This window comes from Culex quinquefasciatus, chromosome 1, assembly GCF_015732765.1.
Source record: "Culex quinquefasciatus strain JHB chromosome 1, VPISU_Cqui_1.0_pri_paternal, whole genome shotgun sequence".
In the NCBI taxonomy this organism is placed as follows: domain Eukaryota; kingdom Metazoa; phylum Arthropoda; class Insecta; order Diptera; family Culicidae; genus Culex; species Culex quinquefasciatus.
Window position 1 is genome coordinate 46,760,979 of NC_051861.1, and position 25,929 is coordinate 46,786,907.

The 25,929-nt window shown below is 37.6% G+C and overlaps 1 protein-coding gene across 4 annotated transcripts in view; it reads left to right on the plus strand.

Annotated features, from left to right (window-relative positions):
• Window positions 1-25,929, plus strand: part of LOC6035520 (doublesex- and mab-3-related transcription factor 1) — a 253,077-nt gene that overhangs the window by 135,167 nt on the left and 91,981 nt on the right. For all 4 annotated transcript variants that reach the window (XM_038249267.1, XM_038249266.1, XM_038249268.1 and 1 more), the window contains one exon: window positions 13,740-13,784. In XM_038249267.1, the coding sequence (XP_038105195.1) occupies window positions 13,740-13,784 (45 nt within the window). The remainder of the gene's footprint in view (window positions 1-13,739; window positions 13,785-25,929) is intronic.

Consider the following 25,929-nt stretch of genomic DNA (forward strand, 5'->3'; position numbering starts at 1 on the left):
AAGACCCAGCATTAAGGAATCGATTTATCGATATTGAATTAAATCCTGCATCTGCACACTTTGTAACAAATTAAAAGGCTAAGCCTTAAGTTACATTATTTGAATTAAATAAATAAATAAATAAATAAATAGAAGACCCAGAACATCACCACATATCGGTAGACTAGTCCCTGAACCTCCCTGAGGCTATCCGAATATGATCTGAGGTCAAAAACCACAGACCTCTGCCGTGTTACGTCGGTAGACCCATCGGACGTAGCTCCCGGGACTCTACAGAAGACCCAGAACATCACCACATATCGGTAGACTAGTCCCTGAACCTCCCTGAGTCTATCTGGATATAATCTAAGGCCAAAAACCATCGACCTCTGCCTTGTTACGGCGGTAGACCCTTCAGGCGTAGCTCTCGGGACTCCACAGAAGACCCAGAACATTTCCATATATCGGTAGACTAGTCCCTGAACCTCGCTGAGGCTATCTGGATATGATCTGAGGTCAAAAAACACCGACCTCTGCCGTGTTACGGCGGTAGACCCATCGGACGTAGCTCCCGGGACTCTACAGAAGACCCAGAACATCACCACATATCGGTAGACTAGTCCCTGAACCTCCCTGAGTCTATCTGGATATAATCTAAGGCCAAAAACCATCGACCTCTGCCTTGTTACGGCGGTAGACCCTTCAGACGTAGCTCTCGGGACTCCACAGAAGACCCAGAACATTTCCATATATCGGTAGACTAGTCCCTGAACCTCGCTGAGGCTATCTGGATATGATCTGAGGTCAAAAAACACCGACCTCTGCCGTGTTACGGCGGTAGACCCATCGGTCGTACCTCCCGGGACTCTACAGAAGACCCAGAACATCACCACATACCGGTAGACTAGTCCCTGAACCTCCCTGAGGCTATCTGGATATGATCTGAGGTCTAAAACTACCGACCTCTGCCTTGTTACGGCGGTAGACCCAATGGACGTACCTCCCGGGACTCTACAGAAGACCCAGAACATCACCACATATCGGTAGACTAGTCCCTGAACCTCCCTGAGGCTATCCGGATATGATCTGTGGTCAAAAACCACAGACAAATCGCCTAACTCATACTTGTACGGCGTTGAACACATAGGCCTTAACTTGACGAAGTTTCGGATGATCTAGAACATCGTAAACCATGTAAATTTGGTATAGCTGTATAGCTGACTTCATAACGATTCCAAAACACGATAAATTTGTATAGTTTAGTTGATTTTTTATAAAAATATAGCCCATGTCTCCCATATAGCCAAAATCCCATAAGCCCTGTACCTCGCATATGCAACTCTTGCGACAAAACCGAATCAGGTGGAATGACTCGTATATGCAAAGTTGCATATGCGAGGCGCTCTTATACGAGGTTTAACTGTACTCTCGATTGGTTGTACTCATGACCTTCACACAGACGTCATACTGGACGTCCACGACATGCCTTCATGTTAATACCTATGGTAATGATAAAATTTGTCACTTTACAACGTGACAGCTATCAAATTAACTGAGTTATCACACATGAGGAAGTGCTTGCTCCGAACCTCTCTTCCACACTGCTTATTAAAAGTGCACATCCTGTGCATGTGTGTGTGTGTGTGCCTGCCCGCGCATAACCCAATCCCTCCCCTCTGCTCCGTCACAACAATACTTTGTGACATTTGAAAAATCCAGTCCATAAATCGTGTTTCGATCCGCGCGACGAAGAGTACGCAACTAACTGTCACTTTGCGATGATTGAGCCCCGGCATGATGGATGGCACAATCAACATGCAAATGAGCATCGCGAGCGCATTGTTGTTGTGTTGTTGTTAACCTTAGTTCCGCGAATGCAGCGATCATCGTGCGATCGGGAGTTCTCAGCTGGCTGTCCAAAGGTGTATTTCGGGCAAGGTCTTTTAAAAGTAGCAGGTGTGGTGGATTTAAGCCAAAACAAAATATAATGCTGTGGAGTAGTTCTCTAATATTTCGCAATTTTTTGTAATTTTTAAATTTTCTTTTTTTTTTATTTAGATGAAACATTATCCATGCATTCCCTATGTCAAAAAAAATCATTTTGCATCAACAGGTTATTAATTTGTGGGTTTTGGTACGTAGGGGAAATTCTCGTATGTTTGGCAGGTTAACCACTGTGTGTGTGTGTGTGTGTGGTCCAATCCAATACCCGCTAACCGGTAGCGATATTATGGGAAAGTATAGTTTGTATCAGACTTTGTATATGCCGAATGCTGATACAACATATCTCAGTCCCGGGTATTAGGTGGTGATAGCCCTCTCGCTGCTTCCAACGACCCGTTTCAGAATGACAGAGCTCCTTGCGGTCCAATTCCGAGGTCGCTGGGCATTGTTCGGCCCCGCCTAAACATAGAAGCAAGCATCTGAAGGAAACTCGATCTATATTTAGACTTCCAATCCCCTCAGGCAAATCAGGGACCATCGCGTATTTAATATGAGAAGATAACATGTTTCAACACTACGGATCAATTCACTTCTAGAGTGTAAACCTTCTGATGGCCGACTGCTTAGCGTTCCAGACCACCAATCCGGAGGTGTGAGTTCGAATCCCATCTGATTCATTTTCGTTTTTGTTCATATTCAAAGTTCAAATTCTTGACTCCAAATTTCAAAGGTACCGGCCGGGATTTGATTCCTGAACCTTCTGCTTGTGAGGCAGAAGCCGTAACCATTAAGCCACGGAGCCGGTTTTCGTATGTTTGGCAGGTTAACCACTCGCTCCTATCTCCATCCAATTAGCTGATTTTCACTATTCAAACAATTAATTTTGCAAAACTTTTGGTAGAAACTTGCTTGCTCACTTCTTATTAAGCCATTTATTACTCGATATCAGTTGAAAACGCTTTTAATGAACTGTAATTGAATGTCAAAGTGCTGATAATGGCAACATTAGAGGCACGCTGGAATTAGATGTTATTCTATATTTAGATAACAAAAATTCTGATCGATTTGGTGTCCCCAGATTAGGTACACGGAAAAATCCCAAAAGCACCTCTGAACAAAATATGTTTGAATAGCTCTGGAACTTCAAAATTCTGGCAATAAATTTCTGAAATGCACGGAGAAAAATGAGTTCCCAAAATCGTGAACAAGTGTTCATGGAAATGGGAACCACGAACAAAGTGTTTAAATCCCATGGTACGTTTTTGGAAACCGTACCATGGGATTTGAACATTTTATTCGTGGTTCCCATTTTCATGAACGCTTGTTCACGGTTTCGGGAACTCTTTTTTCTCCGTTTACAGCCTTACAAAGAATTCAAATCGATGAAAATTAATTTCTCACACTTAGATTTAATTTAATTATTTAATTGGCCTGTAACTGACGATATCTCTGTAACTATTTGTCCGATTTACAATGTTAAAAACATAAACTTTTGGGACATTTTGTGATCTCTTAAAAAAATCCAAAAATTTGTAATTTAATCTTAACATTCCGAAGCAACAGTTCAAAAGGGCAAATCTGCGTTTGTAAACAAGCAGTGACAATTAGAGAAATTAATTGGCATCGTTTCGAATTCTTTATCAGGCTTTATCGCAGAAACTAAATTCAAAGTTTCTGATAGAAAATTATAGAAAATTTTCCAGGCTTTTTTTTTAAATTATTTTTTTCAGGAAGAATGTTGTTTGCAAACTCAAAACAATCTTTACAATAATTAATTTTAAACCTAATTTAAGCTACAAATTAAAACGGTTGATCTATCATGAAAACTGTTAAGAAATTTTCGATTGCAAATTGAGTTTTGCTTTCAAATGATTTAATTTAAATTTATTTGTGGATATGAAAAGATACCATTTTTCAAAAAAGCTTTTTGGCTTTTTAGTCCCACAGAATCATTTTTGAATTTTTCAATAAATATTCAAATTTATGACACAAACTTTGCATTTTTGTAAAAGAGTTCCTTTGAAAATTATTCACAACAGCCTTATTGGCTCAGGATACAACAATGTATGTGCCTTATTTATCCAAAGTGAAAAATTGATAGCAAGAACCACTAAATGATTGGAATAATTTGAATCCATTATGCTGGACCATTAGTCACTTCTGTAAACTAGGAATGAGTTTCATTTCTTTGTTTTATAAGTTGATTAAAATATTGATGGTTAGGTATTTCTAAACAATTTTTTTGCTTTTTATAAAAAATATAATTTATTATTGCTCAAGTTTGTTTGAAACAAAATAGTAAACATTTTGTTTAAGTCATGTTTCAATGTTGTTCGTAGTTCAAAATACTTAAAATCTTTTTTTTTTATAAAACAATATCGATTTCATAATAGCTAGGGATTCGATTCAGGGTTAAGGGTCACTTTTTATCGTTTAAGTTGGCGCAAAAAATCATCGCAAAATTTCTTATCTGAAAAATTTGACAAAATTGTGTCCGATTTTAATGAAATGAAGTCGGATAACACACGCCTAAATCTTGAAGTTGATCTTTTGAAGCGTTCTCATTCTGATCTTGCAGGGACTGTTTACAAACTCGAATCGAGTGTAGACAAGACTAACAAATTAGCTGAGTCTCATAATTTAATTGTGCTGGGGCTGCCATCATCAGCCAACGAAAATGTTATGAATATTGTAAACAAAACATTCGCGTGTATTGGTGTTGATGTTGCATCTGTTTCGTTTACAGCGAGCAGATTGTACTCTAAACCTAAAAACAGTAATATTGTGGTACCAATTAGGGTAATATTTGATGAAGTAACAATGAAAGATTATGTACTGGATAAAAAACGTGAATTTGGACAGCTAAAATCTAATGTTATCAACAGAACTCTATTATTGAATGGAAATGCGACTAATATCGCGATTCGTGAAGAAATGACTCCGCTGGGGTTAGAATTGTTGAAAGAAATGCGTGATAATCAAAAATCTTTGAACATTAAATTTGTTTGGCCCGGTCGCGGAGGAGTTGTTCTTGTCAAAAAAACTGATGATAGTCCTACTGAAAAAATTGCCAATCGGGATGATTTGAATCGGCTGATTGCTCGCTACAAAAACATTAATCGTCCATGTTCGGATTCTAGTTCGCCCGGACAGGAACAGCAAGAGGGTAAGAAACGTAAAGTAAAGAAATAAAACAAAAAATCTTGACTTAGTACTGATGCAAATTTTATTTAAAAATGTATAATGAAATTAAATTTTTTTCGCACGATAACATTGAAGATTTTAATGCAAGCTACTCTTTGAATGAAAATAAGTTTTTAAAAATACTACAGTGGAACGTTAGAGCAATCAATGATCTTAACAAATTTGATGATATTTTGCAAACCTTGGACAGCTGTAAAACTTCCGTTGATATAGTTGTCTTAGGCGAAACCTGGCTGAAAAATGATTTTTGTGCACTTTATGAGATACCCAATTACAATTCATTTTTTTCGTGTAGAGATCAATCTAATGGAGGTTTAGCAGTTTTTGTACATAAAAATTCTACAAGTAAATTATTGAAAAATGTTTGTATCGATGGCTTTCACCACATCCAAATTGAACTCATAATAAAAGGGCACTTTTACCATATTCATGGAGTTTATCGGCCACCCAATTTCGATTATGGGAGATTTGCTGATTACCTGGAAAATATTTTAAGTTGTACACCTGCAAATTATTCATGTATTATTGTGGGAGATATTAATATACCTATCAACAGGGCACTCCATAACATTTCTGATAGATATCTAAGATTACTGGAATCGTATAATTATATTTGCTCGAATACAGTCCCCACAAGACCTTTAAGTGGCAACATTTTGGATCACGTGCTGTGTAAAGTAGATGATTCATGTTGTTTGCGAAATGATACAATTTCTCATTATTTAAGTGACCATTCACCAATTATTTCCTCTTTTAAATTACCAATCGATAAAGAAAAAATTAAATTGAGTAAAACTATTGTAAACCACAGAAAACTTAATAACGCTTTCGATAACTTTATCAACAATTTTGATCATGTTACAGATGTCAGTAATTCCTTGCTGTTGATCACCTCAACTTATAATTCACTGTTGGAAAAAAAATACACGAACTGTTGAAAAATCAATAACCGTTAAGGGTAACTGCCCTTGGATGACTTTCGATTTATGGACGCTCTGCAAAATAAAAAACAATTACATAAAACGAGTCAAACGAAACCCAACTAATCAACACTTGAAAGACATGCTTAAACATATTTCTCAGAAAGTAGATGACACGAAAACGAAATGTAAGAAATCGTATTATGAAAAATTACTGAATGTTACTAATCACTCAAAGCTTTGGAGTAATATTAAGGTTGTATTTGGCGTAGGGAAGAAAAACAACAAAATCTGCTTGGTTAATAATGGGACAAGAACAAACAACGATGCCGAAGTCTGCGAAGTATTCAACAACTTCTTTTCCAATATTGGTAGTCAACTTGCAGCGAACATACCACGGAACTTGAATTCTAATCCAATAAACAACTTAAGTCGAATTGATCACACAATTGTACTGTGGCCATATAAGAATCCCACACTTGACAATTATCCGACACATCACACCTTTTTTCAATTTTTTATAAATTTTTGGTTTTTCCCATACTTTTTTCTAATTTTTCCATACAAACTTCAACGATAAAAAGCGACCAGATACTTATTTTTTCCTAAAGAATCGATCCAGGGGGTACCTCGTACGATTTTCCAAAAAAAAACTTTTTGTTTTCTTGTCACCCTAAAGGCTAACCAATGATCATTACGCACAACTTGTGACGATTTTCCCACGACAATTGCCAATATCTTTACATTTAATTCCATGCATTCGGCTCAAGTAGACTGTTGCAACGTCGAGCTTCTCCCCCTGGACTGGAATTCATTCATAAACAAGGGACGTCCACCCTTTTGCTACCCTTCGCTCGCCGTCGATGCGTCCACTCTACCTGGACCTGAACAGTCAAAGTCAATCAATAAATTTCATAAATATTCAATGCCCCTCTGTCTCTTTTCGCTTAGGGAGAACCAGGTGGGGAAGGTGCATTTCTGGTTGATTTTATAGGTGACTGGATTTCTGAAAATTATTAACTTTAAAGCACTCCCCATTTGACGACCGTGATCAGGTGTTTTCCCCCGACGGAGTCGGTGTCACTTATTCTGCGACAGTTTAGCTTCGATACCTTTCGGCGCTTCTCACAAGATGAAAACTTGAAATGTTTGCCAAAATGCATTTCGCCTCGGATGGTGAACAAAAATAAATTGCCCGACCATCCTGATCAATAAAGCGCGAAAATGACACGCTCCCTCCCTGGCCTTCTTGACTCAGCTTGCCGCTGGGAGGAACGTGTGAGAATATATACGATTCAATTTAGCAAATATAAATAAAATTAGAAATTGAACCGAAATGCACAACTTTGCTGACGACTTGGGCCGAGGGCAGGCAGAACTACTCTCTCAGGGGTGTGAGGAAGGTATGCGAGGCTTAAAACCCCATCCCGACTGCTGCAACAGGGTGCAGTTAAGCTGCAAGTACACTTGTGCAACCTCCTCCCCTTCAACTTCTACTACCTGCCTCTCTTCAATCACATGTCATCCTCTTGTGGATAGAGTTGCCAGGTTGCCAGGTAAAGTATTGCGTTAAAAATGCATGTTTATTCAAATATTATCTGACGGCTGCCCAGTTGGAGTTCGGCACTTTTTAGCATTTTCCGAGACAAGATTCCGTCGAAGGGGGAAGTAAATGTTGGCCCTGTTTAACCTAGAGGTTAGGTCGTCAGCTCAGTATAGGTCGTCTGGGTCCCTGGGTCCTATCTCGGTGGAGTCGCTGAAAGGACTTACAATCCAAAGGTCGTCAGTTTGAATCCCGGGGATGTATGGGAGCTTAGGTGTAAATAGAGGTGTGCAAATTCCTCAACAATCAAGCTTTCGGACATCTAGTTTCGAGTAGTAATATCGCAATCGAGAGCGCCAAAGCAATACTGTAGAGGGAATAATTTTATTGGATTTTGATCTACTGGCTGATCAAACAAAATCAACTCATAAAGTTAGTTGACTCTACAAAATATCTAGTCTGGTAACACTACCAACCCGAGCCACCCTCGAAGTAGTATCCCGCCGTCATCGCCCGGTCCCAGTCTCGAACTGTGTACGATCGAATCATAAATAACAGTTACGGAAGCACTTGCAGCCGGCTCGGAATATTTTCCCACCTCCTCATCACCCCTTTGCCACCCCCCACTTGTGGTGACTCCATGCGCCCAAACACCCCCGCCCTCTCCGGACGACCACCGCCCTTCCTTTTTGCCATTCCTCACCACCGAGGGTTAAAATTTGCGGCGCGTGTACCCACACAATCGCAACAGAGAATTACATCAGCACCCAACACCAACTTAAACGGGGGGGGTTGCGATAGTGAGACTTACTAATAGTTAGTATTGATGGTTACTCTCTCCCTCTCTGCTGCTAGTGTGTGCTCGAGCACTTTACTAGTATTGACCGAGAGAGTTTTAAACTAGTTTTTGTAGGCCAAATAAGACAAAGTTTGCACTCACTTCTGCGCGCTCGTAGCTATCTGTATGTGTGTGTGTGTGTGTGTGTGTGTGCAAAAAGCCGGCACGTCTGAGACTGGCGCGCGGAACTTGGTCGGTCCGACGGTCGGTCACGACAAAAAAAGACAAGACACGCGGAAACAAGTGCCTCGCGGCCTGGCCATTTATAACCGCCCTATAAGCCAGCCAGCCAGTTGAGGAGACAGTCGGTGTCTGTGTAAACATTGGATAGTCTGTCGATGCCCGGTCCAGGCTGTTACTCTGAAGTCGGTGGCAGTTTCTCGCAGCAAAGACTGCGCGAATGTCACTTTAATAGATGGAAATTTGGAATGGGATCGGAAAAAAAGAATATGGTAAGGTAATTTTCGGGAAAAGTTGAATTCGCTTCGCTAGGTGACGGTGATTTTAGCGGATTGCAGACTGGATTTTCGTCATGTGATGTGATGATTGTCTAAGCCCATGTTGCCTAGGAATCGATATTTGGGAATAGAACCAATTCCATCTGAACTAGATTCTCACCACTATAGCAGCCGTCTATTGCCGGCCGCTCCCATCTCCACCGCGCACCAGGGACAAGGAAAGGGATTTGGAAGACGGGAAGTGTTGATGCTCCACTTTTTTCAGAGTATTAAGGGGAAATCTCTACGGTATCCTCAAGTAAGTTTCGCTTGGAGTTGGACGGTTTTTGGGAAGGTGAATTGGTCTGAGGAGCCACCCTAGGCAAGTGGTAACGACCGTTTTGCATTGTTGTTCGAATTCTTCGTGTGTTCTCATTTCTAATGGGAAAGCTTTCAATTCTTATCATCTCTTATTGGATGAATTCTATGAGTCGCCCAGGCTATTTTTAGCTTGGTATTTTTAAGATTCAATTTCAACTTCGCTTTCAATCTTGCATACAATTTTGTTTTGAGTTCTGATATTCAACTTGCATTCAATTTTATTCTTTGTCCGATTCTTGGATTCAACTGAGCAATTCTCTACGAAATCGGTCTTTTTTCTTCAATTTTAATTTTTGTACTTTTTAATCCGACTGAAACTTTTTTGGTGCCTTCGGTATGCCCAAAGAAGCCATTTTGCATCATTAGTTTGTCCATATAATTTTCCATACAAATTTGGCAGCTGTCCATACAAAATTGATGTATGAAAATTCAATTGACCGAGTTATGAATTTTGAAGGGCGTAATATTGAATGTTTGGCCTTTTTGAAATGTTAGTATTGATTTGAAAATTTTGAAAATATTGTTTTCGAAAAGATAGGAAAATTTCACAAATATTTCATACATTAATATTGAAAATCGGACCATTAGTTGCTGAGATATCGACATTGAAAAATGGTGGGCTGTTTGGGTGAGACTTAGAAAACATCAATTTTCCTGTTTTCGAACCTTTGCATTGCAATATCTCAGCAACTAAGGGTCGTATCAACAAAGTCCGAAGAAGCAAAATATAGAGAATTTTCTCAGATTTTCAAATATTTTTTTTTCAGAGGTGGGCAAACATGTGCACTAATTTTAAAAAATGAAAAACTGCGACTATTTTGAAAAAAGTTACATAAAAATGGCTGTAACTTGAAAACGATGCACTTTATCAAAATTTAACTAAAGTAATTTTTGATTGCAAATTTGATTTTACATCGAAAAATGAAGTTGAAAAATTTTTGCGACCAAAATTTCGATTTTTTGAAAAAATCAGTATTGATTAAAAAGTTCATAACTCGCTCAAAGATTTTTTGCACAACCTAGAAATTTCTGAAAAGTTTGCATTTTATGTTCTCTAAAACATATCAAAAAATAAAAAAAAATTAAAAATAGTGTTTTTTTTTGCAAATCAAGTTTTAGTGATAAAAAGTTAAATAAAAAAATCACCAATTTTTTTTACCGTGTATCATTTTTTCCAGTGTAGTCCGTATCCATACCTACAACTTTGCCGAAGACACTAAATCGATCAAAAAATTCCTTCAAAAGATACAGATTTTTGAATTTTCAAACATCATTTTTGTATGGACAGCTGCCAAATTTGTATGGAAAATTATATGTAAATACTAATGATGCAAAATGGCTTCTTTGGACATACTGAAGGCACCAAAAAAGTTTCAGTCGGATTAAAAAATACAAAAAAATCGAATGACCGAAATCCTAGAGAACTGCTCAACTATATCAGTCACGGTCCTCCTCAAGCTACCAATGCTCCATGGTTAAGTAGAAAACATTTTTGCTTGCCAGTCCTAGGCACAAAGGATCGAACCCCGCCCGTGAGCTTCAATTTTTTCATTTAATTCAAATTTTAATGAGTTCAGAATTTTCTCGTTGGGAGCAGATGGGTATCGAACCCAGGACCATTGGCTTAAAAAGCGAACATCGTAACCATGCAGCCACGACCGCTCCAATTTTCGGGAAAAGTTGAATTGTGAAAAAAGTCTGAAATATCATAACACTTTATCCTTTTTCAAAGTCTCGTTTGAGTAACCGTAAAAATTTAGCTTTTTACAACAAAAATAAATCAGCATTTTGCCTGTGCACAGAAAAATAGGCACACGATTATCTCTGGACTGGCTGAACCGATTTGGACTATTTGGGTCTCGTTCGACCCGGCAAGGGGATGCAAAAGACCCTAGGTAATATTGTGAAGTTTGATAAAGTACTTCAAAATTTATGTTTAAAAAACGTTGGTTGCTGCCACTACGAAAGCTTTGGCTAACGCTTACTTAGTAAAGACACTGTATATCTGGATTCTGCCATCTATGATAAATTTAATGAACCATTTGAAAGTACTGCAGTGTTTATGTGCGTGCACTGCTGCACTGAGCGGAAAGTTCCGACAGCTATCCGCCGGAGCTTTCAAGTTATGTAAATGATGACCCTTTTTTGTATCAACCAAAACAGTTTTTCGAACATAACTTTTAAAGTACTGCACCAAACCGGGTGAAATTAAAATAAGACTTAAAGAACCTGAAAAAGAATCCAAAAACATAGATCCGGACAAAATCGGCAGAGCCAGTTCTGAGAAAAAGGGAGCGAGAAAAAAAAATTCTACGTCCATCCACACGCACAGACATTTGCTCAGAATTTGATTCTGAGCCGATATGTAGGTATACGTAAAAATATATCTTGAAGGCTTATTTAAAAAGTTAAATTTTTGAGTGTTTTTATAGCCTTGCTTCAGTCAGGTGAGGAAGGCAAAATGCTTAATGAATATGTTTAATAGTTAGACGTTTTGATATTTCGATACGTAGTATCAAAATATGTTTTGCGTAAATCTGAATGTTAGACTAATGAACAGAAAATAATTCCAATTCCAAAATACTAAACACAAATCGTAGTGCTAACTTGTCGTACGTGTATTTTGGGCCAAATTGAGTTAATGCCTCACCTTTTGGCCTTCATAGATCCCCGAAACTTGATTTCAATCCTGAGATAATCAACGAAATCCAAAAAAAAAACTCCGTGCATTTTTGTCACTACACATAACAAAAATGCACGGTTTCAATCTTGTCGTGCTATCTTGTCACTCCCTGAAAATTGATGTAAGTGTGACAACTGGCCAAAGGGATTTCAGGAACAGAACGCGTTTGACGCACGTGCAAGTTAGACTACCATAAACATTTGTAATCATAACTCGGGGCTCCAGCAACCAACTTCAACCAAACTTCGGGACAATGCACATAATGGTCAGCCAAACAAAACGTGTTTGTTATTGTTTACATTGCGTGTTTTTGTTTTTCAAGATCAAACATTAAAATGCGTTTTTCTCGGAACGTCGATATTATGGGTGCGACAAGATAGCACGACAACGTCGAAATGGAAATTTAATATAAACTTTTCCAAACTAGTTTAGGTGTTTGACCAAACCTGTTTCAAGTCAAGTTCACTTAGGTAATATTTTTTTTTGTCCACGTGTCCACGTGGTTTGTGGATGGTCCCTTTAAAGAATGTCAAGATTATCGCGCGAGAAAAATGCCAGCCATCTCCCAGCTTTTTCTAGCAGCTTCTAATCTGTGTGACGATAGTAAAAGTCAAGGTCAATCCGAGAAAAGTGACGGAAGAGAACCAACAATCGTGGCTCTCTGATTCATTCGCAGGGCTGCCAGCACATGCATACGAAATGTGATCGATAGCTTACTGGTTCTGTTCTGTTCAGTTCGCTCTCGATGAACGTGCAGCGATAACAAATGTGAACTATTATTATGCATCGATTTACATGTGTCCAACACGGAGTACATGGTAGACTCGGTGTAAAGTTTGTTATCTAAGGGAAACTGTATAATTGGATCAAAAATGTTCAAGAGTTTAGTTGAGAATTGTTGTAACTAGCACTTAGGATGCCGAGCTGAAAACTCTCTTCATAGCTATTTATTTTGTTTATTTAATAATGATTAACCTCAAACTTTAATAATGAAAAAATTGAGATGAAACAAATCTCATGTACAATCATATGCCGATACGTTCCATTAGACGACCATCGATAAACTAAACAAAAACGAGCCAAAAAGCTCGTAAGGCCGAACCAAACGCCGAGGAAAATTCGTTGCTAGAGAAAATGATTCGCGCGCGAGAGAGAGTGAATATAAAATCGTTCGCAAAGTCTTCGTTGTCGTCGGTGAGAAGTTCATTCAGCCGAGACTGACTTTCGAGCGTTTTGTTTGTAACTGCGCACATTACATTGTTTTCATAGTAATGGGCTGTCGAAGGGGTTGATGAAGTGGGGGGAGGGTGTGAAAGTGCAGTCCACATTACCTCCCTTCCCTTCCCCTCTCAAAATACTCGCAACAATGAGCTACTTTTGTGCGTTTTACATCGCGAACGAGTCGAGGGTGGGTGTCAGAAAAATGTTGCCGACTGTCGATTGAAAAATGCTGCTATTTGGAGTTCGAATCGGCTCGCGTGACTTCCCCTGCTGAGTAAAAAATTGCTCTTGGGAATGGTTTGACTGGCAGACGATGAAAGTTACAGGCTTTGGGAATAAAATCGGAGCAAACTTTATTTTTTTTACTGTGTTTGTAAAAACGATAGTTACCACTCGCCTAGGATGGCTCCTTAGACCATTCCCCTTACCAAAAAACATCAAAAGCCAAGCGAAACTTTCTTGAGGATACCGCGGGGACTTTCTCTTATCTTCTTAGAAAAGTGTATTCTTGTCTACCAAATATTCTATCCTGATCAGCTGACTAAAACTCATTAAACTAAACATTCTCAATTTCCTCCTCTCTTTGCAGCCAATCATGCCAGCGTATCTCCCGAACCCGCCAACCTGTTACCAGGTACGTGTCTTCCGCTCTCACCGTTGTCATCTCAACCTGAACGTTTCTCATTGACAAAAAAACCACACCAATTTCCATGTAAACCGCTTCATCGCAGCTTCTCATACATGAATTAGTTGAGAGATGATAATGAACAAAAAGTAAAAGAAGAAGATGTGATCATTATGATCGATGATCGCTGAGAAAACAATTGGCTCGTACCGAGTGTGGAGGAACGAAACTTCCGCCGAGCGACCGACAGCTTAAAGCGGGGTGAAAAAGGGCAAAATGTATCAAGATAGCACCACATAAATATTATCTTAATTGCGGTCAGCTACTACACTTTTTTTTGTGTTGGTGTTGTATGTGATGTGTTCAGCAGAGCTACACAGGGTTGCCCTTTTTTCTCTCTGATACTGCTCATCAGGGCTTTCGGAAGGAGCCAACAGGGCAAGGGCTCGAATTTGTAGCGGAGTTGAGCACGTTCGAGTTGCAACATGATGCAACAGCAGCAGCAACGTATTATAGGGTCCAAAGAGGAATCAAACAATTTTAATGAGCTAATTAGGAATGCGATTTCAGCCGGCTGAGGCGCGCGAAAAAAATGAGCTGAACGAAACTCAACCTATAAAAAAAAATTATTGGCAGCGTGAGGAGCGATGAGAAAGATTTGCGGTACTTCAAAGTGGAGATTTATGATGAATACAATACAAAACAATCCCGATCCCAAATATCAAATATTTTTAATATTTTTAATATTAGGTGAAATTTTCCATTTTTGCCTTCCTCACCTTACTGAGGAAAGGCTATAAAATCACTCGAAAAACAAAATTCTTAATTTGACCCCCTAGACCCACCTTCATGTATACTTATCGACTCAGAATCGCATTCTGAGTAAATGTCTGAGTGTGTGGTGGGATGTTGATCAAAAAAATTTGCACTGGATTATCTCGGCACTGGCTGAACCGATTTGGACCGTATTGGTCTCATCCATCTTGGGGTCCAATAAGACGCTATTGAAAATTATAAGGTTTAGAAAAGTACTTCAAAAGTCATGCTAAAAATATGATTCTAATAAAAGTCCGGAAGATTGTAAAAAGGGTGGTTTTTGTATGAAACCAAGTCATGTAATACATTTTTAGAAAGGTATTTAAAAGACCTTTGCAACGAGTTCAAAAGCTTAAAGATCTGGCAACCCTAACAAAAGTTATAAGCACTTAAGTGTGATCTATCCGGATCTCATATATTTCGATGAAAACGTTGTCCGGATCTATCATGCGACCCGTCGATGGATAGGTGATCAAAAGACCTTTCCAACGAGTTCATAAGATTGAAGATCTGACGACCCTATCAAAAGTTATAAGCACATAAGTGCCCTGAATTATGAAAATCTGACTACCCAATCTGATGGTTTGAATAATGAATCAAGTTGATAGAACACTGAAAGGCCCGCCCTTGTGTATCTATATTGGATTGCATTACCCTCTAAATGTGAGGAAGGCAACAACCACCTAAGGGTTGATTAAGTAACGTTTTTTTAATGTTTTCGAACTACTACTTACATTGCAAAAGGGCTTAAATCATATTATTTGACTTTATTGACAGTATGTAAAAAAAGTATTCACACCCCTTGGGCACCATGCACATTTTGTGATAAAAAATGTAAAAAAAATTGAGTTTGACAGATACCTAGTACTTCGTTTTGTTAAAAAAAACGTGGGTTTTATAAAACACCTAGATGTTTGGGTATCAAAAGATCGGAAATTGCACTATCCACTTTCCGATTCCACAAAGGTTGACTTGTGAATTGTGGACCGGTTCAGATGCCGGCGGATTTTCCTACGACATAATTCCGGGTTTTTTTACTTACAAAATTCCAACGAAAAATCTATTCTATCGATACAAATACCCCCAAAACGGTGTTATACCCACTCCAAAATGTTTATTTAGCAATCCTTTGGTAATATATTGACATTTAGTTAAATTATGAGTTTGCAAAATTAAGTTTAGATAAGTTTTATATAGAATTTCCAGATTTATATAAACATTTATACTAGGTAGTTAGTAAACTATATATGCAATCCACATTATTTTTTTAATCAGTCAAGGATGCCTATTTGGAGTTGGGAGACTGGATTTATGGTGATTTGTCAACAAATAACTTTATTTATGTTAATTTTTCGAAAGGTGTACAAACTTTTTTTGCACCTTTTTTATTTTTGTAATGGTATTTGTTTGAGAACTTTTTTATAAAAATCATCTTTTCATGAGCTTTTTCTAGCAAAATGTTTGGCATTAGTATCTTAACGAAACGTAGTACTAGGTTTCTGTCAACATTATATTTTTTAGATGTTTCATCACAATATGTGCATAGTGCCCAAGGGGTGTAAATAGGGATGGATAAATTGTTATTATGCATTGATAATCTACTAATCTAACTAGAACTAGAATCTCATTTTTGGTCATTTTCATTCTTTGCAAGTTCATATACCAGCATGCAAAGCTTGGATCAATAATGTCCAAAAAAGCAAATTGTACAGAATATTCTTAGCTTCGATTTTTTTTTCCAAAATTTGACACAAAATTTGGCAAAAGTGTCAGAGGTTGGTTTGAGCACAAACTTAAACTTTTTTCAAATCTGTTTTCAGGACATTAAAATATACATTTTCAACTATTAAGAAAATAAATTTGAAGATATTTGGTTGTATCATTGCCGAGATACAGCTATATGAAGTTAGCATTTTCAAAAAACGGGTGCCATGATATCTCAACACTGCACTAACCAAATCGGCTCAAAATTTTGGTGAAGACTCGTTAAACCGGTCCTGTGTGCATGACGAAGGCCGATTTTCAAAAAGTTTATTTTGAAAAAAAGATAAAAATATTTTATGTTTTCCATACAAAAAATCGATAGTTTTCGATTTTTATATTTTTTTAAAATGCAAAATTTCAAAATCGGGCTTCGTCATGCACACGAGATATGTCTTGCGAGTCTTCACCCCAAATTTCAGCCAATTTGGTCTATCTCATCTCGAGATATCGTGGCACCCGTAAATCAACTCTGTGTTCAGAGAAAAACGCTCGCGAAATTTGACAGTTCGCTTTGCGCATGGCAAAATTTTCAGCTTAAATCGTATGTAACTTACTTAAATCATAAAATATCTTCATGAAACTTTCAGGAGTGATTGAAAATCATCGTTTAAGTTGATTTAAAAAAAAAATCAGAAATATGAAATTTTGTGATTTTCTACATGTATGTAACCCCTTAAGGGGTTACATACATGTAGAAAATCACAAAATTTCATGTTTCAGAAAATTCACTAAATTCACTAAAAAGATGATTTTCAATCACTCCTGCCAGTTTCATGAAGATATTTCGTGACTGAACTGAGTAAGAGACAACTCAAGTTCAAAATTTTGCCATGCGCAAAGCGAACTGTCAAACTTTGTTGACATTTTTCTCTAATCCCCGAGTTGATTTACGGGTGCCACGATATCTCAAGATGGGATAAACCAAATTGGCTAAAAATTTGGGTGAATACTCTCAAGACGTATCCCGTGTGCATGACGAAGCCCGATTTCAAAGAAATTGCTTTTTTTAATACAAAAATTAAAAACTAACTTAATCCACCTACGTGGTTGGAGCCTTCCTCGCTTATTTCCAACAATGGCTGATGTGATGGAGTTGTACAAACATTTCATCTATTTTTTAGATCCGGAATAAAAAAGTACATAAATATCACTTAAGTGGCCACACCTCGAGACAGGGTTGCCAGATCATCAATGTTTTGGACATGTTGAAAAGGTCTTTTGATAACCTAACCAACGATGGGTCGTATGGTGGATCCGGACATAGTTTACATACATTTAAATTAGATCCAGCTTCCAAAAAGTACATAAATGTCACCTAAGTGACCATAGCTCGAGACAGGGTTGCCAGATCTTCAATGTTTTGAGCTCGTTGGGAAGGTTTTTTGATAATCTAAGCAACGATGGGATGGATGGTGGATCCGGACATAATTTACATACATTTAAGTGAGATCCGGCTTCCAAAAAGTACATCAATATCACTTAAGTGTACATATCTCGAGACAGGGTTGCCAGATCTTCAATGTTTTGGATTCGTTGGAAAGGTCTTTTGATAACCTAACCAACGAGGGGTCGGATGATGGACCCGAACATAGTTTACATACATTTAAGTGAGATCCGGATATATGTGAAAACACATTTTTATACATAACTTTTGAACTACTTATCGAAACTTCAATCTGTATAAAACTCGATCTAAACCAAGTCGAATGCAACAGGTTCGGGTCAAATCGGTTCAGCCAGTGCCGAGAAACATGAGCTAGTTTGTTGGTCACATACATACATACACACACACATACACACACACATACACACAGACATTTGTTCAGTTTTCGATTCTGAGTCGATATGTATACATGAAGGTGGGTCTACGACGTTTTTATACAAAGTTCATTTTTAGAGCAGGATTATAGCCTTACCTCAGTGAGGAAGGCAAAACATGAAACACATAAACATATTTTCATCTTTTTAAAAATTAAGTTTTTGAAAATTGGTCTTGGTCATGCACACAGGATCGGTCCAACGAGTCTTCACCAAAACTTTGAGCCAATTTGGTCAAGGCAGTGTTGAGATATCGTGGCACCCGTTTTTTGAAACTGCTAACTTAAAATAGCTATACCTTGGCAATGGTACGTCCAAATGTCTTCATTTTTATTTTGTTAATAGATGCAAAATGATTAAAAAAAACAGCCTCTGTGATTTTTAACGATTTTCATGTATGTAACCCCTTAAAATTATTTTTTGTTTTTTTTTTGTGTGTGTGAACAACAAAAACAAACAACAAAACGATTCTAGTTAACTCTGAGAAGTTGTTAGCGATTTCAAGAAGACGTTTTTGTATTAAATGATTTTTTTAATCGATTTTAGGAGCTCTTTTTTCTCCGTGTTGATAAAAACATAACAACAAATACAGTGAGTCAAATATTTGTCCGTACCCCCCCGTACGGAAAATGTTTGTGATATAAAAGTACATAAAATTCGACTAAAGTGCCATGTTTTGTACATCAATCGACGCGGCAGAATGTCCTCTTTAAGACACTGTCATTGGATTTGCAAAAAACTTTTCCTTAAAAAATACAAAAATAGTTTACTGAAAAAAGTAAAATAAAGAGGTCAAATAATTGTCCGTACCCCTTGTAAAAGTACAAAATCTGATCGATTTAAGTGAATTTATTTATGAAATGTTATTTCTGTGTCAAATACTAGTACCTCTAGCCAGTTTGTGACAACTTTGAACTTCTGATAACTTTGTTTAGTTAGTTTATATTAAGAATTGGTTTAAATTTAGTTTTTTAAAGTAAAACTTATCAAAACATAAGTTTATAAACAACTATTTTTATAAAATTGCTATTTTATGTTGTAAGAGTCTCTATTTAACAAGTTTTAACAATATTTGTTCGAAATATACATTGTTTTCATTTTTTTATTGATTTTCGACCAAAAATACTGTTTCGGAACAATACCGTTAAACAATCCGGATTGTCCCGGAACCGGTTTAACCCCTCGGAGGGAAATTTTGTGGTGGTCAGATAGAGGACAAAAAAACCCACCTCTTGCAATTTAAAGCATTCAATTTCGTCCACTATAGCCCGATTACGAGTCCCTAGTCTGAAATTTGAAATTTTCAAATTCCCCAAGCAAAACATTCTGTCCCAGGACGGTACAAAAATTCTCAGTACGGAAAGTGAAAATTTCAAATTTCAGACTAGGGACTCGTAATCGGGCTATAGTGGACGAAATTGGATGCTTTAAATTGCAAGAGGTGGGTTTTTTTGTCCTCTATCTGACCACCACAAAATTTCCTCCGAGGGTTAAACCGGTTCCGGGACAATCCGGATTGTTTAACGGTATTGTTCCGAAACAGTATTTTTGGTCGAAAATGTCAATAAAAAGATGAAAACAATGTATATTTCGAACAAATATTGTTAAAACTTGTTAAATAGAGACTCTTACAACATAAAATAGCAATTTTATAAAAATAGTTGTTTATAAACTTATGTTTTGATAAGTTTTACTTTAAAAAACTAAATTTAAACCAATTCTTAATATAAACTAACTAAACAAAGTTATCAGAAGTTCAAAGTTGTCACAAACTGGCTAGAGGTACTAGTATTTGACACAGAAACAACATTTCATAAATAAATTCACTTAAATCGATCAGATTTTGTACTTTTACAAGGGGTACGGACAATTATTTGACCTCTTTATTTTACTTTTTTCAGTAAACTATTTTTGTATTTTTTAAGAAAAAGTTTTTTGCAAATCCAATGACAGTGTCTTAAAGAGGACATTCTGCCTCGTCGATTGATGTACAAAACATGGCACTTTAGTCGAATTTTATGTACTTTTATATCACAAACATTTTCCGTACGGGGGGGTACGGACAAATATTTGACTCACTGTATTTAAAAAAAAATCTTGCATCCAGCCTGCCGCGTGACCTTTCCGCGCCGCACCATTTATTTCGCCATCAAATTGATTTTGATAAACAGCGAACAACTTTGATGAGCGTGCGTGTGTGTTTTCTTCTTACAATGAAGTTGTGCTTCGATCGAGAGTTCATTAAGGCAGCCACTCTCCTGACCATGCTCTGAACTATCCCCGGGGCTGTGGGAAGGATTTTTTTTTTTTGGTTTTGGGTCGACTCTGGCTTTGGCAGTCTGGTGCGTAAAATTATCATTATGATGGTCCGATTGTGGTCGGAAAGAAGACAAACGGAGAGATCGTCGGAAGTGAGATATCGACACTGACGGAGTGCCACATTTTGCACACAATTTGTCATTAGTAGAGGTTCAACTCTTCAGAAGCTGTAATTTGGGCAGAACTGGATGATTTAAGATTTCTTTACTGACCTTCGATGGTTCGAAATGTTAATAGCATTTTAATTGCCATATTATTGCAGTTGTCACTAAGAACCACGGTTTACCGACAACATTTCGCACCGTTGACGTTGCACTTAGAACGCACCGTAACGTTTTGTTTGCTCCCCCCGAGTCCGATAAAGATATGCTGCACAATTGCAGTCTTCTTGTTCGACCGGCCAGCCAAACATTTGCCTTCGAGTGTACAAATGTCGACCAGCCAGCAGTACAAAATAGCTAACAAAAAAAAGTACAGTGTACTCACTACTGTAATGTTTGCTTGCCTGCGCTGAACGGAGCCCTATTGAGCTAATATTTGCCCGCGATGTACTTCGCGAGGAAGCCTCTGCTGCTTCCTTCTTAACCTCCGGTCCGGCGCGGATATGTGGAGCGCGCGAACGCGTGTTCTGGGGCCACCAGGGAGTACAAGCGCTTCGCAAAAGTCAACAAGCAATGTGTGTGTGTGTGTGTTCGTAGTTTCGCTGCTTCACCCCAGTGCGGCTCTTCAAGCTTTGGCAAAGTTTCTTGTCCCGGGAGGAGGCAGCCGTATAGATTGGATGAGCTGCAGGGATAGCCCTGTGTTGTAGAAGAAGCTCTTAAGCTCGGAGCGATGGCATTTACTGTGGATGCTCTTTCTGTCGATACAGTTAATTCATCATCTGCTGTAATACTGTGGGGATGGTCATGTTAATATTTTGATGCTTTGAAAATAAAACTGAACTTAAAACACATAAGTGAATGGACCGTTGCAAAGATTTTTTAAAGCTGATGGCGGCCTCTCTTCCCATCCCACATCTTTAAATTTATGAATTACACTACTCTACATTTTTGAAGTTGATGTCAGTAAATGGATTTGGGATCCCTGAACACGCTTGGTTTCCCTTTGTTAGCAACCATACGCACTCCCTTTTTGTGCTACCTCCACAGATAAACGTGATAAAATGATTACATACCATTTAGAGTTTGAGCTCCGTGCATTTTTGTCACTTTTCATATGAAAAATGTTTCAATCTTGTCGTGCTATCTTAACACAGCCTGAACATTAGTGTGAGTGCGACAAATGGCCAAAGGGATTTTAAGATAGAACGCGTTTGACACAGGTACGAGCTCGACTACTGTAGACAGTTCCAATTATAACTCGGGACTCCAGCAACCAATTTCAATCAAACTTCGGTGCAATGCACAGAATAATTAACCAAACAAAACGTGTTTATTATTGTTTACATTACATGCTCTCGTTTTTGTTCATTGAAGGTCAAACATTATAAAGCGTTATAGCACGACAGCGTCGAAATATTGGTCAAATGTGTAATTTACAGTGATTCAGAGTATTTCAAAGTATATTCATAAGAAATTTAATGGATATGTAAATGAACCCGACGATTTTCAGCGATTTTCTGAAGATATCTCTCATAAGTCTTTAAAAAAAAGCCCAATATCTTAAAAAAGATGCTTTAGACTCCCCGACGAAACGCGGAAAAAAATATCAGGCTCGCCATTCTGTTGTTACCTCTAGTTAGTTCTACGCATCACACCGTGTTTTTTTATTAAATTAAAAGTTGTACTTCAAAAAGTTATTTGACTCTATGACTTATTTGTAAAAACTAAAAAGCATTTGCAATGAAAATATCTTTTATTTCATTAAAAATGCTGTTACTTACCGATTCCAAGACATTTCTTTATACGCTTTACTGCTTTAGTAATTATAATTGACTCAGAATATTGAAACTTGTCATTTGCATCAAATTTTTTATGTTTTGTTGTGAAAGTTCACAGTTTTAAAAGAAACATGGTCGCACAGTATTAAATTTTCAAATATATTTTTTGTTTACACTTGAAGTATGATTTTTTTTTTCAAATTAAATACTTATGATAAACAAAAAAAGTATGTTCTGTCAATCTTATATAGTTCATATAGTTAATTAACAGCACTAAACGTCATACCTCCATGGGAGGTCGTCTTTACCCATATTGTTTCATATTTATATAATTTTTTCATTTATAAAAAAAGGAATGAAACTTTTTTCAGACCAACTAATTTGTATCACTCATTAACATTCCAACGCCCAAAGCTCCAAAAAAGTTGGAACTGTAACTTCAACTCAATGGTTCTCGGGCATAACTCAACCAATCAAGATGATTCTTCTTTCCAGTGATTTGTTAGGATGTCTAGATGATTCTAGACCTTTGCAGAACTTAATTTGATCAAATCTGTAATTTTTGCGATCAAAAACATCGTTCCAACTTTTTTTTTCGCGTGTAAAAAAAAAATCGCCGAAAATTCCGCGGAGGCAGTCGTTTAAAAAAGTTGGAACGATGTTTTCGGTCGCAGAAATTACAGATTTGTTCAAATCAAGTTCTGCAAAATTTTAGGATCATCTAGACATTCTTACAAATCACTGGGAACAAGAATCGTCCCGATTGGTTGAGTTATGCCCGAGAACGGGCGTGTTGAAGTTACCGTTCCAACTTTTTTGGGAGGCTTGGGCGTCCGTGTAAGTTGGACATGCGTTGGGCGTTTCAGTGTTAAAAGAAATACTAAGGGATTCCCTTCAAAATCAGCAAATTTTGTATTTTTTTTTTTCATTTTGATGAAATTTGTGTTTTGGTCGATTTAAGCGTGACATACTGTATGGATGACGCCTTGGATAAATGTACAACTCGTGCTGAAAAATCTTCTTTTTGCAACTTGTTGCATGAACGACTATTTTGTGCTAATGAAAAATGTGACTTTTTACCTATGTGAATAAGCTTCACGTGCATTGAAGATTGCACCAATACACGAAAAAAAAAACAATTCTCGAAATCGTGAATAAAATTCATGAATGCGAGAACCACTAAGGAATATATGCACGATTATGGTGCAAATGCACCATACTCATGAATAAATTCCTTCGTGGTTCTCACATTCGTGAACTTAATTCACGATTACGAGAATTGTTTTTTTTCTGTGTAGTTGCTGAGATATAGCCTCTGAAAGACAAACAAACAGGCGTCCAACTTTTAATGTCTAACATGATATAATGTTCCGTTCTTTTGAAAAACAATATTTTCAAAATTTTCAAATCAGCAGAAAAAAAAATATTTATCTAGCGAAAAATCACGGACCATCCATAAAGTAAAAAATAACATTAAAAAAAACGTTACTCAACCCACCTTTAGGTGGTTGGTGCCTTCCTCACATTCATTAAGTCAATACATTCAGTGTCTTGCGAACCTTCGTGGTGAACGGACACTAGAGCTGCGGTATTTTTTACTACCTAAGCTCAGAGTTATTTCAAAACAAAATTCACAGTCTTTTTAAAGACTACCTGAGTTATTTTCCAAAATTCTAAACAGTCTTTTCAAGACTAACCCCGCCTGAAATTCTGTTGTATTTTACAAACGAAGCCATCTTTTTAAGAGAACTTTGCTTGCAAAATGCGTCAAAACAAAGGTAAACGCAAATCTTCAGAAGATTTGGTCGTTACGTCGGTGAAGCGTTTGAACGCTAAACCGGCTAACGGAAACAGAAAAGAAAACAGCCTCTTCTGAGGTCTGATTCTGATTCTGAATGTGAGGTCAATCCTCCAATTCCATTGACAAACAGTTTCGGTGTTTTATCCGAAACTGATGACAAGGAACCTTCTCCTCGTACTGAGCCTTCTGCCGTCGAGAAACGAGTAAAGGCTCCGCCAATTGTTGTGACTTCCGTCTCCGATTTGGCCAGCTTTCGAACGCAACTGAAGAATTGCAAGGAAACTTGCAATTTGAAAGTTTCGTTCCAGCTTGGTCGAAGAGGAGAATGTCGCTTGTTGACGGAATCTTTACAAGATCACCAAACTTTTGTTGGTTATTTAAAAAACCACAAACACAATTTCTACACGTATGAGACCAAGAATGCTCGGCCATTCAAGGTGGTCCTGAAAGGTCTCTCCAATGACTTGTCGGTGGATGAGATCAAAAACGAACTTAAGGTGTTGCTTGGCTTTGCCCCATCCCAAGTAATACCGATGAAGAAAAAATCAAACGGGAATATTTCTCGCTTTGGTTTGACTTCACAATTTTATCTGATTCATTTCAACAGAAATGAAATCAACAATTTGAAACTTTTGGACAAAGTTCAGTTTTTGTTCCATGTACGGGTAAAGTGGGAGCATTTTAAGAAACATGGCGGTAATGGCCAGAATCTGACCCAGTGCCGGCGTTGCCAGGCATTCGGTCACGGTACTGATCATTGCGCCATGGTTCCAAAATGCATGGTTTGCGGGGATTCTTCTCACGACAAGGACAATTGTCCCGTGAAAGAAGTCACCCAATTTAAATGTGCAAATTGTGGTGGAAATCACAAATCAAATTTCTGGGATTGCCCCATCAGAAAAAAGGTTTTGGATTCTCGTGCTAAGCATCAGCCGAAATCCAAACCGAAATTTTCTCAAAGTCAGGTTGTACCTGCATCTTTAAATCAAACGTTCGTGCGGTCTCACTCGTACAATTCTAGAAATACCCCTACCGTGGAAAAGTTAGGTAACAACAATGGCATTTCTTATGCTAACGTCGTTTCGGGTTCATCCACGAATTTTAAATCCTCTACCAATCTTTCTGAAATTGGGCAGGTACCTCAAATCTCATTTGAAAATTTTTCTGCTGGCAACGCTTTGGGATCTTCTGATCTCGGCGATGTTACGTTTGAAAAATGACTTTTTGCAAAACTCACTGTTTGGTTTGATTCAAACAATGAGTAATGCTACATCCATGATGGAAGCAATCCAGATTGGATTAAAATTTGCGAATGATGTTGTTCTTACCCTGAAGTTTAATCATGGATCTAAGTAATTCCATCAATATTATGAATTTTAATGCTCGCTCTTTAAAAGCGAAAGAAAATGAATTTTTCAACTTTTACGAGTTCATAACGTGCATGTTGCTGTTATAACCGAAACATTTTTAAAAACTGGCACTTATTTGAAAAGTGATCCAGATTATAAAGTTATAACTAATAACCGAATGAATCGAAATGGCGGTGGAGTTGCAATAGTTATCCACCGTAGTATGACTTATAGCACGTTACGTGACTTTAAGTTAAAAGTTATTGAAAGTTTGGGCATTGAACTTGAAACTTCTTTTGGGAAAATTATGATTGCAGCTGCATATTTGCCATTCCAATGAACTGGGGAAAATAAAAATTATTTCAAAGGGGATTTGAATAAACTTACTCGGCATAGATCTCGATTTTT